General features: G+C 43.1%; 1 protein-coding gene across 3 annotated transcripts in view; it reads right to left on the bottom strand.

Moving 5' to 3' along the window:
• Window positions 1-18,006, bottom strand: part of CACNA1E (calcium voltage-gated channel subunit alpha1 E) — a 308,909-nt gene that overhangs the window by 71,868 nt on the left and 219,035 nt on the right. For all 3 annotated transcript variants that reach the window (XM_077763228.1, XM_077763229.1, XM_077763230.1), the window contains exons 8-18: window positions 15,279-15,394; window positions 10,888-10,941; window positions 10,180-10,269; window positions 9,011-9,220; window positions 8,176-8,288; window positions 6,432-6,544; window positions 5,944-6,075; window positions 5,108-5,180; window positions 3,172-3,289; window positions 1,268-1,335; window positions 431-528 (exon numbers count right to left, since the gene is read on the bottom strand). In XM_077763228.1, coding sequence (XP_077619354.1) covers window positions 431-528; window positions 1,268-1,335; window positions 3,172-3,289; window positions 5,108-5,180; window positions 5,944-6,075; window positions 6,432-6,544; window positions 8,176-8,288; window positions 9,011-9,220; window positions 10,180-10,269; window positions 10,888-10,941; window positions 15,279-15,394 — 1,185 coding nt within the window. The remainder of the gene's footprint in view (window positions 1-430; window positions 529-1,267; window positions 1,336-3,171; window positions 3,290-5,107; window positions 5,181-5,943; window positions 6,076-6,431; window positions 6,545-8,175; window positions 8,289-9,010; window positions 9,221-10,179; window positions 10,270-10,887; window positions 10,942-15,278; window positions 15,395-18,006) is intronic.

The raw sequence follows: 18,006 nt of genomic DNA, 5'->3' as shown, positions 1-18,006 counted from the left end.
GACTTTCCATGGTTGCAATTAGGATAAAAGCTAAAATCTTTTACCTGGTCTTTCAGGATCTCCCTGGCCTTGTCTCCTATTCCTCCCAACTTCCTGCAGATCAGCCTCACTGCACCTTACTGGAGAATACTCTTCCTTCAACATTTTGCATGACTGCCTTCTCCGCATTTAGATCTCTGCTTGAATATCACCTCTTCAAAGAATCCTTCCCAGACTGCCTATAAGTACTCTACCCAATTCTTATTCCTCTGCATTATTACCCTGTTTTATTTACCTGACAGCAATTATCACTGTCTAAAATTATGTACGCATGTTTCTATACATCTCCCGGCATGGAGTGGGCATCCTCGGTTAATACACCACTTTGAGTTGATGAATTGGCTATTAGCACAGGAGCCCAGAGGTGACTGAAGTGGGGTAGCCAACTCACTCTATAGAAGGCATGTTGGGTGCAGACATCGGGCTGACCTCCTTGGCCTTCTGCAATGCATGTTTCTGGTTGAAGGCCTCCTCTTCTTCTTGTTCATCCTAGACACAAAGCAGGGATGGATTTGCCTGGTATCCCTATGGAGGAGAATAGCTGCCTTGGCTCTCCCCATAAGTTCTGGGACCAGGTGAAATGAGGAAGGCAGGAGAAGAGACTAAACAAGGCAGTTTGAGGGTAGGTTGGCTCAGAGACCTCAGGAGGCCAGGGGCCAGGCCACTTGGGAAACAGAAGCCTCCTCAGTCCTGGCATGGCCAGTTTCTGGTCTCCACCCTGCCCACAATCCCTCAGGAAATCCACAGAATTCTACCCCAAGCTCTAGCCCTCGGGGGAGCTACCCAGAGCTGTGCAGGTCAGAACCTAGAACCAACACCTCTCAGATGTTCTGTAGTATCTGGAAGTGATGGAGCAGGGCCTTCTAGGCAGAACCCCCAACCCCCAAAGTAAAATGCTGAGACTGTTCCTCTACTCATGCCCTCTCCTTTTCCAAGCTGAGTGGCATCACCCCAAGTGATCAGGCAGGGACCTCATCCCCTCACCTACATTCCTGCTGTAAGTGTCTCCTCTGTGAAAACACTGGGGAAAGCCAGTTCAGGTGAAATGACTAGAGCTACTAACAACACACATCTTCTTAGGCTGCTCTGTTTTTCACATACTGTATATTATTTCACTCGATCCTAACAATAGTCCTGTGAGGTATGCAAAGCAGATATATCATTCCCATTTTATAGATGAAGTCCCCAATGGCATTAGAGAACCATCAGATCCCCAGAGAATGCTTACTTTGGTCAGCTCTTGGGCGTTGGCCAGATTGTCCACAGCAATGGCCAAGAACACATTCAGCAGTGTGTCTAGGGTGATGAGTTAAGGATGGGCAAGTAAGAAAACCAAAAGTCTTCAGCAAGACTGAGACGGCATCTCTAGGTCATCTCTTTCCTGCCTGGGATACTAGCAGGAACAGAAGCTACCCCAAAGCATTGATTAAGCAGATGTTATGCAGCCCTGTCTGAAGGAGAATATATATTCCGTCTTCCACTTATCTTCTCTTTGGAGAGGACAAAGAAATAGCTGAATCCAACCACTCAGGGACCAAGGTGGAGTAAGGAGGGCTTTTGACAGCTATGGCCTCCACTCATAGCAATACTGAATAGAGATTGGCTGAACAACATGACAGTAGGGAGCTCAATGCATGAGCTTACCTCTCCTTTCTGGGAGGACAGAACTGAAGCCCACCTAGACCAATCATATTACTTACTCTGTTCTTAAAGATGAGAAGAAATGAGATTCCACATCCCCATCACTGATTGGTTCTCAATAATGGGATGCTAACTTATTTCTCTCATTCTTCTTATCCTGGAAGTCTTCTATACTTCATTTAACAAAAATGTCACAGAGCACACAAGGTCATTATGGAACCTATTTCTATTCCAAGCTCCAACCTCTGAAGTCCCAATTTTCCAACTCTTTTTGAGGTCCATGTATTGTAGAATGTAGAACTGGTTCTGGCATAAAAGTCCAGCTCTGACTACCCTCAGAGTAACAGGAAAATCAAGGTGCCATCGTGACAAACTGACTCATTTCTGTGATGCACTGTGTAACTTTCTTTTTATGGGTTTCTAGTGTTTGGTTCATAGTCTGCTCTGACCCCTAGAAATTTTCAGGGCAGAAAACTTAAAAAGCAGTACCTCCTCTCTGTGAGACTCTAGGAAAAGCAAAAGTACAGCTACATCACATGGCTCTCCTTTTTTACTCCACCAATCCCATTTTAAAGCAAATCCATTCCTCTGAAACATCTAATGATTGTGTAGAAATTTTCAGTTTATAAGGTGCACCCAAATAAATGATCTCATTTACTATTCACAACAAAGGGATAGATGCTGTTATAATCCCCATAGATGTGAAAACTGGAAGTTCAGAGAGATTAAGGGACTTTCCCAAGGCCACAGAGCTGGTAAGCAGAATTGTTGGAATTAAAACGTAAGTCTTTCTAGTCTATATATTATGGCTAGACATGGGTTTGGGAATTAAAACTGACTTGATTTCCAGTCTCCCTTTATAATGTAATGATTTTTTGACTTTGGTCAAGTTATTTCTTCTAAGTCTTAAGGATTATATGGTAAGGTAAGGATTAGATGAAACAGTGCCCATAAAACACTTAGTACAGGGTCTCATGAAAAGCACAAATACAATAAATGTTGGCTATGCTTAAGAGTATTAGTATTAGTCACAGTACTAATATTTTTGAGATCTTACTATGTGACCAGTCCTATTCTATATTAACATGTAATTAAACATGTAATTAACATGTAATATTAGTATTACAATGTGGCCACTATTTCAGCCTACAGTTATCTTTGTCAACTCTTATTTTCCTCAGCTGATAGCATGTCCAACTATTCAGTGTAAGAGCTTCATGTGTTATTATTTGGGTATGTTGTAGATTTAGATAATACTTTATCTTCTTGTTTATATTTGTCTTCTTTAGCCAATTACTGTACATTTTTCTTAAAAATCAGAATCCTTGTTTTTCTTAGTATACTGAGCTATATCCACCCCAGTGCTACCCTGACCCACTAAAAAAACCCACCCACCTCTACCACCACCACCTCTACCACCATCACCACCCTCTTTACATGCTGGTCCAGACAGGTGAAGAGCGTAAAGAGGAGCATCTTAAAAAAGGATACAGTTTCCAAACAAGGTGAGCACAATGAAATAGATAGCGGACCACATGCCTGAGCTAACTCCACCCTGGGAGCGGATCCCATTGTACATAACTTCATTCCAGTCCTCACCTGTTAGGATCTAGGCAAAGCAAACAATAGGCAAGTCAGAGACCTGGGTTGGTTGAAAATAAAAACAGGGCTAATATATAAAGGAAAATTCTGGCCTGGGATTTTTCCACCTACCCTCTTGCTTGGCCACTCTTCCAGGGAGAAAAATAAAGTCATTTTTAGGAACAATTCTAAACTTTCTTCTGATAAGGAAGAAAGGCATTCAAAAATGGAAAGAGAGAATCAAAAGCAAAGATTCTATTCCTCAGACTACAGACTCCCTCCATCTCCAGCTTTTCCAAGTCTATGGTAATCACAGAGATCAAATGGTCTGGTCACTACCAGACTATAAGAGGGAAGCTAAGTATATAGTTCTTGAGATAGCAGCATTATTAGAAAGGACCTCATAGGCTCCAATTCTAGAAACCTGGGTTCTGGTTCAGCCTCAGATTCCAGCTGAACAGTGTTTTCTATAGCACTCAGCATTATTTATTTTTGAGTTTCCCCCATGATTTAAAAATATTTTTTTGTGAGGGAGCCGTGGGGGGGTGGTGGAAAACATAATTTATTAAATGGACACCTGGGTTAGAAGATACTTCCAATTTCAGAAAACCATAAATGTGATATGACAGTTTTACATCTTCCTTACCAATTTGGATGACTTTTATTTCTTTTTCTTGTCTGATTGCAGTGGCTAGGACTTCCAGTACTATGTAGGATAAAAGTGGTGCAAGTAGGCATTATCAACAATTGCCAAACTATGGAAAGAGCCCAAATGTCCATCGATTGATGAATGGATAAAGAAGATGTGGTACACATAAACAATGGAATATTAGTCAGCCATCAAAAAGAAGGAAATCTTTGCTATTTGCAATGATGTGGATGGGCCTAAAAGGCATTATGTTAAGTGAGATATGTCAGAGAATGACAAATACCATATGATTTCACTCATATGGAATTTAAGAAACAAAACAGATGAACATATGGGAAAGGGAGGAAAAAGAGGAGAGAGGGAAACAAACCACAAGAGACTCTTAACAATAGAGAACAAACTGAGGGTTGATGGGAGGGAGGTGGGTGGGGGATGGGCTAGATGGTGATAGATATTAAGGGGGCACTTGTGATGAGCATTCGGTATTGTATATAAGTGATGAATCACCGAATTTTACTTCTAAAACCAATATTGCACTGTATGTTGGCTAAATAAAATTTAAATTAAAAAAAATAACAGTAAGCATTAAAAAAGTGGTACAAGTAGACATCTTTGTATTGTTCCTAGTCTTAGAGAAATAGCTTTTAGATTTTCACCACTGAGTATGATTTGGCTGTGGGTTTGTCATATATGCCTTTTATTATGTAAAGGCATGTTCCTTCTATACAAAGTTTGCTGAGAGTTTTATCATGAATGAATGTTAAATTTTGTTAAACGCTTTTTCTGCATCTATTGAAGTAATCATATGATTTTTATCCTTTATTTTGTTAATGTGGTATATCACATCGACTGGTGTGTGGATACTGAACCATCCTTGCATTCCTGGAATAAAGCCCACTTGATGGTGGTCATAAATACCATCAGTTACTGAATGTCTTTGCCTTAATATCCCTTCCAAACTCACAAGTATGGGGAAAAGGCCAACCAGGTAATCATAATAGAGCTCTTCCATTATTAGTAACAATGTAGCTACAGAAATTCTAGAAATTATTGTGATGATAATTATTCAACAAGAGCCTCAGTTGCCTGGGATGAACTTGGGGAGGAAAAGTAGAATTCTATTAATATACCATTATTTTGCTCTGTGAGCTCCAAAAGATCCTATTTAACATTTTTACCTGCCAGTTGGTCTCATACCTGGAATACAGTCATGATGGCTGCTGGAAAGGTGTCAAAGTTTGCTGAAGGAGTCCCATCATTAAAGTTAAACCTGAAAAAGAAGTTGAGAGAGAAGAATAAAATGAAAATCTCACATGCCAAATTTTCCCTTCCTGATATTGTTCCATTTTTATCACTTCTTTTACTCTTCCTCCACATTCTTTTCTTCCTTTATTTTTTCCCATTCAATATAATTTATGAAGATGGTGTTATTGGTGACTATTACCGATGGACTGTGTACTTTGAAGGGTGTGGATAATGAGATGGGGTTTGGGCTGACCCTGAGTTATAAGGCCCCATGCTGTACATTTCAGGGACAGCTCCAAAGACAGGGGTCTTTGTACAGAACCAGAATTCTGTACAGTGTGAAAAGATTAAAAGCAGAGACATGAGGGTTGGGGGGGGGGGCGCCTGGGTGGCTCAATCGGTTAAGCATCTGACTTCAGCTCACATCATGATCTCACAGTTTGTGAGTTCAAGTCCCATGTCAGGCTTTGTGTTGACAGCTCAGAGCCTGGAGCCTGGTTCAGATTCTGTGTCTCCCTCTCTCTCTGTCCCTCCCTTGCTCACACTCTGCCTCTCTCTCCCACTCTCTCTCAAAAATAAATAAATATTAAAAAAAAAAAAAAAAGCAGAGACATAGGTTCCACCACACATACTCAGTGGTTGATGGGCCATGGACCAAAAAACAAACAAACAAACAAACAAAAACCACCCAAGATGAGAGCATGGTGATCAAATTAGAAATCCCAGGGCTTCCAGGCTGATGACTAGGTTTTGAGGCTCCTTTGGATAGAAAATTCATTGGTGCTTACCTGCCTCCAAACAGCTGCATTCCTAGGAGAGCAAAGACAACGATGAAGAGGAAGAGGAGGAAGAGCAAACTGATGATAGACTTCATAGAACTCATCAAGGAGACCACCAAATTTCGCAGAGATGCCCAATACCTACAAAACCCAAACATTGCAGCAATGAACACTGAACATAAAATTATCCCCAAATCCAGCTGGGCATCTGTCTGGTAATCTATGAAATGTGCCGCATTTGTATATTTGTGTGAAGGAGAGATGTCAGCAACAATAAGGCTCCCCTGAGGAATGTGACATGGGATCTGGCATCATAGATATTTTTCTGGTTTGATTTTTGAAGAAGGAGGAACTGAAGAATGGAGTGAGGACATGGTAGGGAAGGGGAACATATGGCGAGGGAGAATAGGGGATGGAAGGAAATATAATATAATAAGGGAGAGAGAAGCTTCCGCTCTCACAGGTGGTTGGGAAGAGTCCAGATTATGATCACTTACTTGGTTATTTTAAATATTCTTAGAAGCCGGAGAGCTCGCAAGACACTGATTCCAAAAGATGTACCAGGTCTGAAGATTGCCCAGACCACTTCAAAGATACTGCCCACTGTGACCTAAAGAGCCAAACCCAGCCACAGTGAGGAGGAGGAGGAGAAGAGCAGAGCCTTCTGGCATTCAGCAGTCAGCACTTTTCATTGGGCTATGGTGAAATTGAAAACTCTCCCCTCCCCACCCAGCACAGCTCCAACTGGACTACCTATTTGTGAAGGCTGCCAAAGGAAAATGAGATTCTACTGCCTCCCTCCCCATGGCTCTCCACTCCTCTTCCTGACTTCAGTCCTTCATGCTGGAGATGGGTTCATTGACTGCTATTCTGTCCTTGGTGGAAACTACAAGAGCCAGTCACTGCTTCTGCACAAATGTGATAGCCACAACTGTTCTTACATAGTAACACCTTGAACAGACAGACAGAAGAGTGGTACTCAAAGCAAAGAAACAAATTTGAGTTAATGCAGGTTGCATCCCAGTGTAAACACCTCAGAGAACATCCACATTCTCTCACTGTCCTAGAATCTAACAAGAATGGTTCAGTCACCTATATGTGAAATATCTTTGACCCCAATGTGACAGTACTACTTGGTGGCATAGAATCTGATTGCTGGAGGAAGGAGTAATGTCAAATTAACAATTTGGTTTTTGTTTTCATTGTATATTCACTGAGTGTCTACTATATTCTACACAGTGCTCTAGGAGGACTAACAAAAATGAATCCTCACTGCAATGCTGAAAAGCATGTATACAGGGAATGGTCCTTCACTAGCTGCTATGCCTGAAAACTGCTCATACCCAGAAGCATATGTTCCAAGTTAAAATGCAGATTGGCAAGTGCTCAAAATTGTTAGCACATAACTGAAGATTTGGCAGGAACAGAAGTGGGTTTGGCAGAAAGAGAAGTGGTTCAGGAACCCAAAGTTTTGCAACCTAGTTCTACTGGCTATGTGAACTTGCACACGATGTTCTCTATTTACTCATCTGCAAATGAGAAAGATAACTCCTGATATGTAATGGAGTGGTTAGGAGTCCCAAAAGCAGTGGAGGACAAAAACGTATGTCAAAACATCTTGAGGACTTTAGATATGCACACACTTATATATCAACAGTATTTAGGACATGAACACTGGATGAAATAGTCTTTGTGGGAATTTGCTAATACAAGAGTGTGTGTATGTGGGAGTGTGCACACATGTGCATGTTTTCATGAGGGCATATCCAGGTAACTTTCCCAATTTTAGACTGAACTAAAAAATACACAGATATATAAGCTTCTCTCATTTGTTTTTTTTTGTTTGTTTTTTTTTTTGTTTTTTTTTTTTTTACTGAACCACCTTCTGGAATCAGTTCCTTTGTTCTCTCTCAGGCTTCCCCCAAGACAATAAGTGGTTCAAAGCTTACTATAGGTAGGTTTGTCAAATTCATCCTGCTATCCACTGAAGTGCACACTATGGTATACGTGTTATGCTTCAATAAAAGCATTAAAAATAAAAGAACTTTAAAAAAACCAACCAACCAAACCTACAATGGGAAGGATCCACTCATTCCTGGCCTCCCTTTAGCTAACTTATTTATTCCCCTTTTATAAATTCTGATTTCAGTGCTTCCTGCTGAGCAGCGGAGCAAGCTGCTTATCTCAAACCGTGGCATATCGACATGAAGCAGGAGGCCAGGCGGGCTCCAAAGCACTTACCCCAAAATCAAAACAGTTGAATGAAGAGTGAAAGTAAAGTCGAGGCCCCATGCCATACATCTTCAAGGACATCTCCAGGAGGAACAGTCCCAGAAACAGAAATTCTGCATAGTCTGAAAATATCAAAAGAAGAAACATTTGTTCTGCATGCCCCAGCCCAACACTCTCACCTGCAGAGGAGCCCTCAACAGCAGCAGGGTCCATAATGCAAAAACATTCGTTGACCATGTCAGGTCAGAGCCAAGCAAAACCTGATGATATGTGAAGACACTCTGATCTGGGAGTCCCAGGCAAACTCCACATATTAGCTTTGCTGTTTTTTAACAGGCGGGTTTGTCACTGTCCTTTAAATGGTATACAGCTCTCAGGAGAGAAAGGAAGGGCTTTACCATGGCTTGGATGAAAGAGCCAGATTTGCCCTATAGACACCCAGCTGTGACAGCATCCTGGATCCTCATTTATACCCAGTGGCAGCCTTACCCAGAGCTGACCTACAGTTCCCTTATTGGTCTGTTGGAGGTAACCACTGCCCTAAGAACTTTCTTCCCAGGACTTAGGTGGCCAAACTCTCTCCATCACTGAGCCTCCTAAAGACACTAAGTGAGGGTGGTAAAGTACCCAAGGCTAACACTATCTAGTTGACTTCTCATAAAAGATTTGTTGATCTGATTCAATAGTGAATGACAAAGGGATGGTCATGGGATATTCCAACCCCTTGAGGACAACACTGGCCTCCCTCACAGAACACTGCCAGGCCCAGCAGGATGCCTGCTCTCTTACATTCACACCCCAGTTGGGCTGCACCTGTGACAGCCAGTAGTCACTATTCACTTACAGAGGAGATGGGTGAGCCACTGTGGCTGGTTGTGATGGACGATGGCCACACAGGCGGTGTTGAGAGCCACAAGGCTCAACACAATCCAGTAGAACACCTGGGATTTAACCATGTGGCGGATTGAGATGCGCAGAAGCCTTTCTTTGTGCCGGAAATAGGAGGCTCCATCCACCTTTGTGCTTTTGATGCTGGCTCGGGCAAGAGGTGTGCCTAAGGAGAAACAAGTACAGAAGACTGAAGCTGCACAACAGATCACCCTCCATGGCACGTGGGTCTTCAAAGGGGGAGATGGACAGCTTCAGTGGGCTAGGTGACCACCACGTTGCAGGCCCAGGGAATCCCCATGGTAGGAGCTAAGTGTTTCCGTAGCAGAGATCCCTGATTATCCTCACTGGACATTCAGTTTTAGGAAATCAAGATTCCCTGGGCATAACATGAGACATACATCCAGTGTTTTGAATTCTAATAGGATGATGTTTTAATTTTTTCATAGATTAAACTTCTCTCTGGCCTTCCCTTTTAAATATGCTTCAGGCTTTGGAGTCATTTTGCTGCATTTGTGATATTTCTCCCAATGGCAGCCTAAAGCAGCCATGAGCTCTGTACAACTCTTCTGCTTTTAAGGATGAAGTGAGACCCTTCCCTTTTTCTGGGGAGGTAAAATCTGCATCAACCAGAATGTTGGAGATTGAAGAGGGTTTTTAAGGGTTGTCAGTGGGAATCTGTTTAAATATCACATGGAAGTAGGTGGGTGCCACTGTGGTAAGCAAATGACTCCAGATTCTTGGTGGGGGATGGTAGTCACTAGAAGCAACAGGTCCTCAGGATCCTCTGAACAATATCCCAAAGTAGGTTCTTTGACTGCACCCAGGACAGATAGTGTGTGTGTGTGTGTGTGTGTGTGTGTGTGTGTGTGTGTGTATGCAAATGGGATACATCTGACATATTTGCAGAATTTGGGTTGGATTCTTAGCCCTCAACCCCATGGTTCATTTTTTTCTGCAACTCACTGTCACCTAGATTAGACTTCCAAGACTTTCCCTTATTACATCCTTAAGTTCTGGATTCTTTTGATTCTGTTCCTCTTTGTGGTGCTTCTCAAAAGACAGGATCTTTCTTTTTATGGAAGATTCAAACAAATAAAAGAAGATCTAACTGGTTCCACTCACCTACAGAAGAGATGTCAACACAGTGCTCATCGCTGGAGTCTCGAGTCATGGCCTCTGTTCGGCTCCTTTTGATGGTTGCCCTTCGAAGCACTGCACCAGGGATGGGCGAGGCCAGTGAAAGAACACAAGAACAATCAGAGCATTCTGGTCAAAGCTGAGGACTGTGGGCCAGAGGCCTCTGTGACACCGGCGACTGCCTTGAAACACCTGAGGCATGGTTAAAGAAGTCACGAATGTCTACAGAAACATGACTCCTATACTCAGCAGCACCTCGAAACACATGTGCTCCAGAATCCTTCCAGACCTTATCTATATGCAGTCAGTAAATAGGCACTCCATATCTATTTGTTCTGGTTCTTTATAAACAATGCCACTTCCTGCTAATGAAAGTGGTCCCAAGACAACCCCTACAAATTTTCAAAGATCTCTTTCCGTGCCACTGGTTGTATGATGGTCTTTTCATTGCACAGTATCAATCACACGTCCTGGAACAAAGCAGCTCTTGGAGTTCATTTTTACCACTTCAAAAAGCATTTAAATCCATGACTCAATTCCTTTCATTTTAAAGCACGAGGGATTTTATGAGAGAGAGAGTTTCATTTCAAATCCCAGAGCACTGCTCTTTTATTTCTTTCTCCTCTTTTGATCAAGAGATTGCCACAGTGTAAGAGGGCACAAATGCAGTAAAGCGTTGGAGCACTTCCTTACCTTCTAAGGCTGATGTTCCAGCATTTTTATTTTCTTCAGCAAGCATGACTTCCTCTATATGGAAATAAATGGTTTAGTAAATTATCTGTAAATGTCAAATTATGTTGCAAAATGAAAAATCCCCTAGGGACAGCTGTGACTCCAGGGTAACAGAGAGAGAGCAAAGAGTTCATAGCTCCACGCAGGCACCGGCATCCAAAAGACACTGAGGGTCACAGAAGGAGCTCCCAAGTGCATATGAGAACAGAAAGGAAGTTCTTGTAGTAAGGGGGCACTTGGAGGTTGATTGGTAAAATTCAACCCTGTGTCTGATAATGCTTATTGAGACAAAGACCTTATCCTTCTAACCAAAATCTCCTCAATTGATAGGAATGAAAATTTTCCATTTCAATTTTTTTTTATTTCTATCCAGGTTCCTTAAACTTTTTCTAGCAATAGGAGCTTCCTTGGTTTTTCTTGTCTGCAGCACATACAAGGCATACTAGGGCAACATCTACTGCTTCGTTCAGGAGATAAAACCATGTTTTGAGCTCCAGCCAGTCTACTTCTTTGAGGGGGAGCAGAGGAAGATGCTAATGGGATCTTGTGGGCTTCCTTCCTCTTACCCCCACACTACAGTCTGCCTTGCTTGAGCAAAAGAGGCTTAGGTCTATCGTGAATTTGTCCCTTTGATAGAATAAAAAAATAAATATCTGTTTTTTGCCCACATTCCTGGCACAGAGCTCCAAAAATCCTTGGAATTTACCGTCTTCTGTATGCTAACAAGGTGACTCTGTTGGTGAGGCCTATGTTACTTAAGGATCTGGACTGGTCACCAAAAAAACCAACCACATGATTAGGTTATAACTTTCAGCCTCATCCCCCTCTTAATTCCCATGATGGGAGAGGGGCTTGAGAATGTGCAATCACCAATGCCCAACAATTTAATCAAGCATGTCTGCATAATGGAATCTTCAAAACAAAAACAAAACCAAAATACTCTACATGATGGGGCTCAAGGAGCTTCAGACTTAGTGAATACATCAAGGTGCTGGGAGAGTGTGACACATGTGAAGGGGGCATGGAGGCTCTGTGCTCACCTCTACCCCTCCACCTTGCCCTAGGAATCTCTTCCATTTGGCTCTTCCTGAGTTGGATCTTTTGTAATAAGCTGGCGATAGTAAGTATAGTTTTCCTGAGTTCTGGAAGTCATTTTAGGAATTACCAAACCTGGAACCCTCTAAATTTGCAGTTGAGTGGGTAAAAATGCAAGTCACCTGGGGACCCCACTTGTGGCTGGTGTGTGAAGTGAGGGCAGGCTTGTGGGACTGAGTCCCTAACCTGTGGGATCTGTACTAACTTCTGGTGGTGTTTAGTGTCAGACTTGAATTGAGTTTTTGGATACCCAATTGGAGAATTGAAAGACTGGCCAGCATTGGAATGCTGTGTCCGGTTGTCAGTATTTGGAAAAGAACCAAACGGTCCCTTGGATTTTCCTCTTGACCTCCCCGGGAACAGTCTTGAATTCAAGGGAGGTGTCACCATTAGTAGGCTACTATTTTCTAGTAAGACATGTTAGAATAAACCTCACTAGCATCCCTCCAAACTTACAAACTAGTCCTTCTGTCCCACATCTGGCAGGATTCTGCATCTTCTCTGGGAATGATGAGGATGAGTTTAATCCTCACCCCAACCTCAGCCATAGGCAGGGAGCTGGAAGCCTTAATAATCATTCCTTAAGATCCCAGCTGCGGGGAAAAGCCTGCAGCAGGCCCTATTAAATGATGATTTCATTTAAGCAATTGTTAACAAGTAAAAGGAGAAGCAGAAGAGGGTAAAGCCATTACCATAATTCCACCTGCATATAAAACTGAGAGTATATAATGTATTTCTCAGGGAGGAGACCATTTTGAGGCTCAGAGGGTACCACGCAGGATGGCCATTATACCAAGTCATAAATGTTTAGCTTTCCTTTTCAAGTACAGCCTCTGGCAAAACTCTAAGTTAACAGGTTAAATGTTATTGGTGAGATGTTCCTTTATGCAGACATAGAGGTTTGAGAGTCATTTACAGCACACATTGTTTGAAGGACATCATTTAAAACTTAGGTACTCGTTAAAATACCTCATAGCAACATGAATGACCTCAGCCAGGGAGTCCCATCTGCTCTGTACAGTGCCTGGATGCTGGGGTGGGCAAATCTGAGGACCCCCAAGGCAGATGGAGGGAGTGTGGTGCTGCTGAGTGTCTCTGGGAAGTGCTTGAGGGCTCTGGATGTGCGGAAGCTGCCCCCACCTTCCCGCATCGCCTTTTGCCAAGTTCTCTTTCGAACTTGAGTGTCTTTCCAGGGAAATGTAACCCATATGTCTCTGATTCACTCACACCCCATTTGCAAAGGGAAGGGCCAGGAAGCCCAATATGACGTTGCAGTGCGTCTTTTTTCTTAGAAGGAGAGAGCTGGCTTTGCCAACTGGAAGGAAGTGGAGCCTTGGAATTCTGCATGTATCTGGAAAGCAGAGCCACAAAGAACAGCGTCTGTCCTGTGTTGCCTGACCACGAGTGGGGTCACGGACAGGGCGGGCAAGGTTCTTTTCCAGTTCTGCTGCCAGACTGCTCACTGGGGTGGTCTGTCAGATGGCTCCTCCTCCCAGGAAGCCAAGGACAGTGGGGAACTTCGAGCTGCCTGCCAGACCTGGAGACCAATCTGCTCAGTAAGGCTGAGTTAACATTCTGGAAAGAAGGAGAGGTTCACATTCACCCCCGCACGAGAACCTCGGAGGAGAAAGGGCAAACTGGAAGTACAGTCAGTGGGCATGGTACATGCTTCTAGAGGCAGCAAAGAAATGCAGATGGTCCTAAATGGGAGGTGGTTATTATCTGGCTTTGAAATGGCACTTTTAATCATACATACTTTCTCCTCCCTGACAGATGATCAAAAGTTGACTCCAGAGCGGAGAGAGCTTTTGTGTGTTGGTGGTTAGCAGAGGAGTGCCATGGGGATCATTCCAAAGCTGCTAGAGAAGAGTAAGTCTCAGGCAACTCAGCATCAAATCATATTCCAATTTTTTTTCCCGAGAGACCTCACATTTGTGCTTTGCCTTCTACCAGGAATAGAGGAAAACAATGCTGTCATGTGTATTTTTTTATTAAAATAAATTACTCTTTGCTCAGGATGAAAATAAAGATATATAACAGCAATGCAATGTAATCTTTAAAATAATAAGGAAAGCAAATGCATCCATTTTACTGACAGATATGGGGTGATCGATGCCCTTTCATAAGCTGCTGAGCCACAGTCAAACTTGCAGCTGGTGGTTTTCTGTGGGTTAATAAAATCGTGAGAGGTTTGGACCTATCGTCAAGGTGGAGCCTCATAGTGAGGAACTGGTGAGAGCTCAGGGAATAGGAACAGCCAGTTCTCGCCATCAGGTATTACCCGGCTTACCGCGGTGGCCTCACCATCGGTTCCCCTGCGTCTGACCTTACCCTCCTATAGTCTATTCTCAACGCAGCAACCAAAGGGCCCCCTCAAAATCTTCAATCAGACCATATCCCACCTCAGCTCAAAACCCTCCAATGGTTCTTGCATCACCAACAATACAGCCCCGAATCCTTACAATGGCCCATAAGTTCTGCCTACTCCTCGCATTACTGCTCCCACCCAGCCTTCCTGCCCCTCTACCTTTACTCATTCCTCCTTCTGTTCCTGCAATATTCCTGGCCTGCTTCCACACTAGAGTCTTAGCACTGAGAGAGTCCCCTCAGACCTTCCCATGACTTACTACATCAGCTCCTTCAAGTCTCTCCCCAAAAGGCTCTTCCTGATCTCCCTATGTCAAAACACAGCCTACCCTACACCCCATAAACCTACCTCGATCTGTTTTCCATTGGACTTATCACCTTCTTACAAGTTATTTATTTATTATTTTGTTTATCTCTGCCTTCTCCAATAGAGGGGAATGGGCTCCACATGAAAGGGCCTCAGCAAGCTGGTGGTCTGTTGGGCTCATTGCTGTATCCAAGTACCTAGAACAGGAGCTGGAACAAGTAAGCACTCAAATATTTGTGGAATGAATGGACTGCTGCTGCTGCTGCTGGTTACTATTATTATCAGCAGCGGTATATGATGTCACCCACCCAACCTCAGCTCCAGGATTATGCTATGTTACCTTTCACTCAGCTCACCTTGCTCAACTGTGGGCCTCATGAAGGTGTTTGGTAGAAGAATAGGGACAGTTAGTCCCCAGAGGAAGAAAGAGGGACCAGCATGGAGACCGCAAAGCTGGTGAGGCATCCAGAGCTACTCCCTGCTCTGGCCAAGGCTGCTCCTGTGAATGGAGGCACTGGGGCAGGGGAGGGGGGGCCACAGGGGGACTTCTGCACTGATGCCTGTGCAGCCCGCCAGGGCTCACCTGCTTTGTCTATCCAGGCGCGGTATCCATTCAGCTCACGCTCAATCTGCTGCTGCCGCCGCAATTTCATAAAAGCTCTCCGGTTCTCCACCCTCTCTCTCTCTTTGGCAAATTCCCTGTGGACAAGAAGAATAAGATTTACAAGCAGGGATTCTGGGTAGTGCCATGACTAATAGGAAGGGTGAAGCAAGTAGAAGCCAGAGAGTGTTTAAGCAGGTAACTCTCCCCTGTCTTTTGTTCCGGGCTGCAACTATCATCTTCTTAAAATGCTGCACAGAAACATACTTTGTTCGGCCTCACTCAGGAAGCCTTCCCAGATCAGTTTCATCCCAGTCAGAACTAACACCCTCTGCTTGCTCTGTTCTGAAAGGTACTTTCTTAGTCAGGTGACAAGCTAGGGTTCAAAATGCTATGTACTGTTTCCCCAGCTACAACATAAGGACCTTAATGCCCCAAGGAGCACACCTACCCTTTATGCTTTTAATAACAACAGTGATTAATCATATGGATCAAATATGTGCCAGCCTTGTATGAAGTTTTTCATATCCATGGACTCCAATTTAGCCCATTACAGTCACCATGTGAAGTAATAAGTACTATTAAAATTCCTATTTCACTGATGGGGAAACCAAGGAACAGAGAAGGGAAGCAATTTGCTGGGATCTAAATTCTAACCACAGTGCCATGTTTCCTCTGGCATCCTGCATCCTATGACACTCTATAGGGGCTGCCATTGAAAACCAATGACACTCATGCCTTGAAGGACTGAATGCTGTGTGAAGATGGCTAGTAGAGGTTAATTAGGAAAGGGAAGGACATGGGAAAGGCACCTGGCTCCAAGAGAAAGACAGTAGGAAGATAGGAGGGGCATGAGAGGAGATAATGAGATAGATGGAAAGCCAAGGTCAGGATCAGGGAGAAAACACAGTCCACTGAAAGGTGTAGGGGACCAGCCACTCTGTGGCACAAGACGATGAAAAGCCTAAAGCTCCAGAAGAAAAGAAATGGGGGAAAGAGACATAAGGGCTTCCTGGTAGAGAGGAAAATGAATAAATTCATCTGGCTGATGAATGGCTGAGCAAATGGGATTAGAGGGGAAAGTGGGTGATGGGCACTGGGGATGGTATTTGTTGGGATAAGCACTGGGTGTTGTATGGAAGCCAATTTGACAATAAATTCTATTAAATTAAAAAGAAATAATCATCTGGTAATAGACCTCTCTAGTAACCACTTCTAGCAATGCCCTTCTCATCAAACACCCCTCCAGGCTACAATGCCCTTAGTAGTGTAATGCCTCTCCAGCCACGGCTCAGGCATGCTTCCCACAACCCCGGAAGCTGTTGCCCTTAGTCAAGGTGCTCCCCACAACTGAAGAGCTGCAGCCTGACAATGAGGGAGCCCAGCACCCAATATGGGTTCGGTTACCTACTCCCTTATGTATTTGCTTGATATTATTTCAAAACTGCTTGCTTATGACTTAAGCGAAGTTGTTTTAATCCACTTGTATATGAAAAAGAGGAAAAAATATTGTATTCTGAAGTAAAGTTGTTTTGCTATCAGAATGAAGTAAGTAAGTTGTCTCCGGATGTTGTCATCTCATCTGTTCTCATGTATCAGAACTCAGTCGCTCAGCTGCTGAGGGGCCACACTGAGGGCTTAACAATAAAAGCATATGAAGAAACAACTATGGCAAAGGGAACAGTAGACTATGAATGCAGAATTTGTGAGGATGACCCAAGAGTGCTTGGTCTGAGCAAGGCTACACTTTGCATATCTAAGAGAGCTCCTTGAAGATCTTGGAGCAATCAGCTCCAGTCTTCGTAAAGGTGACACATTTTTTGCAGTTTATTTTAATTCCAATTAGCATACAGTGTCATCTGGTGTACAATACAGTGATTCAACAATTCTACACATTACTCAGTGCTCATCAAGATAAGTGTACTCTTAATCCCCTTCACCTATTTCACCCATCCCCCCACCTGCCTCCCTTCTGGTAACCATCAGTTTGTTCTCCATAGGTAAGAGTTGGTTTCCTGGTTTGTCTCTTTCTTTGTTCATTTGGGGTTTTTTTCTTAAATTCCACATGTGAGTGAAAGAACACAGTATTTTTCTTTATTTCCCTTAGCATTATACTCTCCAAACCCATTCATGTTGTTGCAAAAGGCAAGATTTCATTCTTTTTATGGCTGAGTAATATTCCATTGAGCATCTATCCCACATCTTCCTTACCCACTCATTTATCAATGGACATTATGCTCCGTCATAATTTGGCTATTGTGAATAATGCTGCAATAAACATAGTGGTGCATATACCTTTACCAATTAGTGTTTCTGTATTCTTTGGATAAATATCCAGTAGTGGAATTACTGGATCATATGGTAGTTCTATTTTTAATTTTTTGAGGAACCTCCATACTGTTTTCCATAGTGGCTGTACCAGTTTGCATTCCCACCAATAGTTTACAAGGGTTCCTTTTCTCCACATCCTCACCAACACGGTTTCTTGTGTTTTATATTTCAACCATTCTGAGAGGTGTGAGGTGATATCTTATTGTAGTTTTGATATGCACTTCCCTGATGATGAGTGACGTTGAGAATCCTTTCATGTGTCTGTTGGCCATCTGGATGTCTTTGGAGAAATGTCTATTCATATCTCTTGTCCATTTTTAAACTGGATTACTTGTTTTTTGGGTGTAGAGTTGTATAAATTCTTTACATATTTTGGATA

The sequence above is a fragment of the Crocuta crocuta genome, unplaced genomic scaffold, assembly GCF_008692635.1.
Source record: "Crocuta crocuta isolate KB4526 unplaced genomic scaffold, BGI_CrCroc_1.0 scaffold3, whole genome shotgun sequence".
In the NCBI taxonomy this organism is placed as follows: domain Eukaryota; kingdom Metazoa; phylum Chordata; class Mammalia; order Carnivora; family Hyaenidae; genus Crocuta; species Crocuta crocuta.
This window is presented reverse-complemented; position numbering and strand designations above follow the sequence as displayed.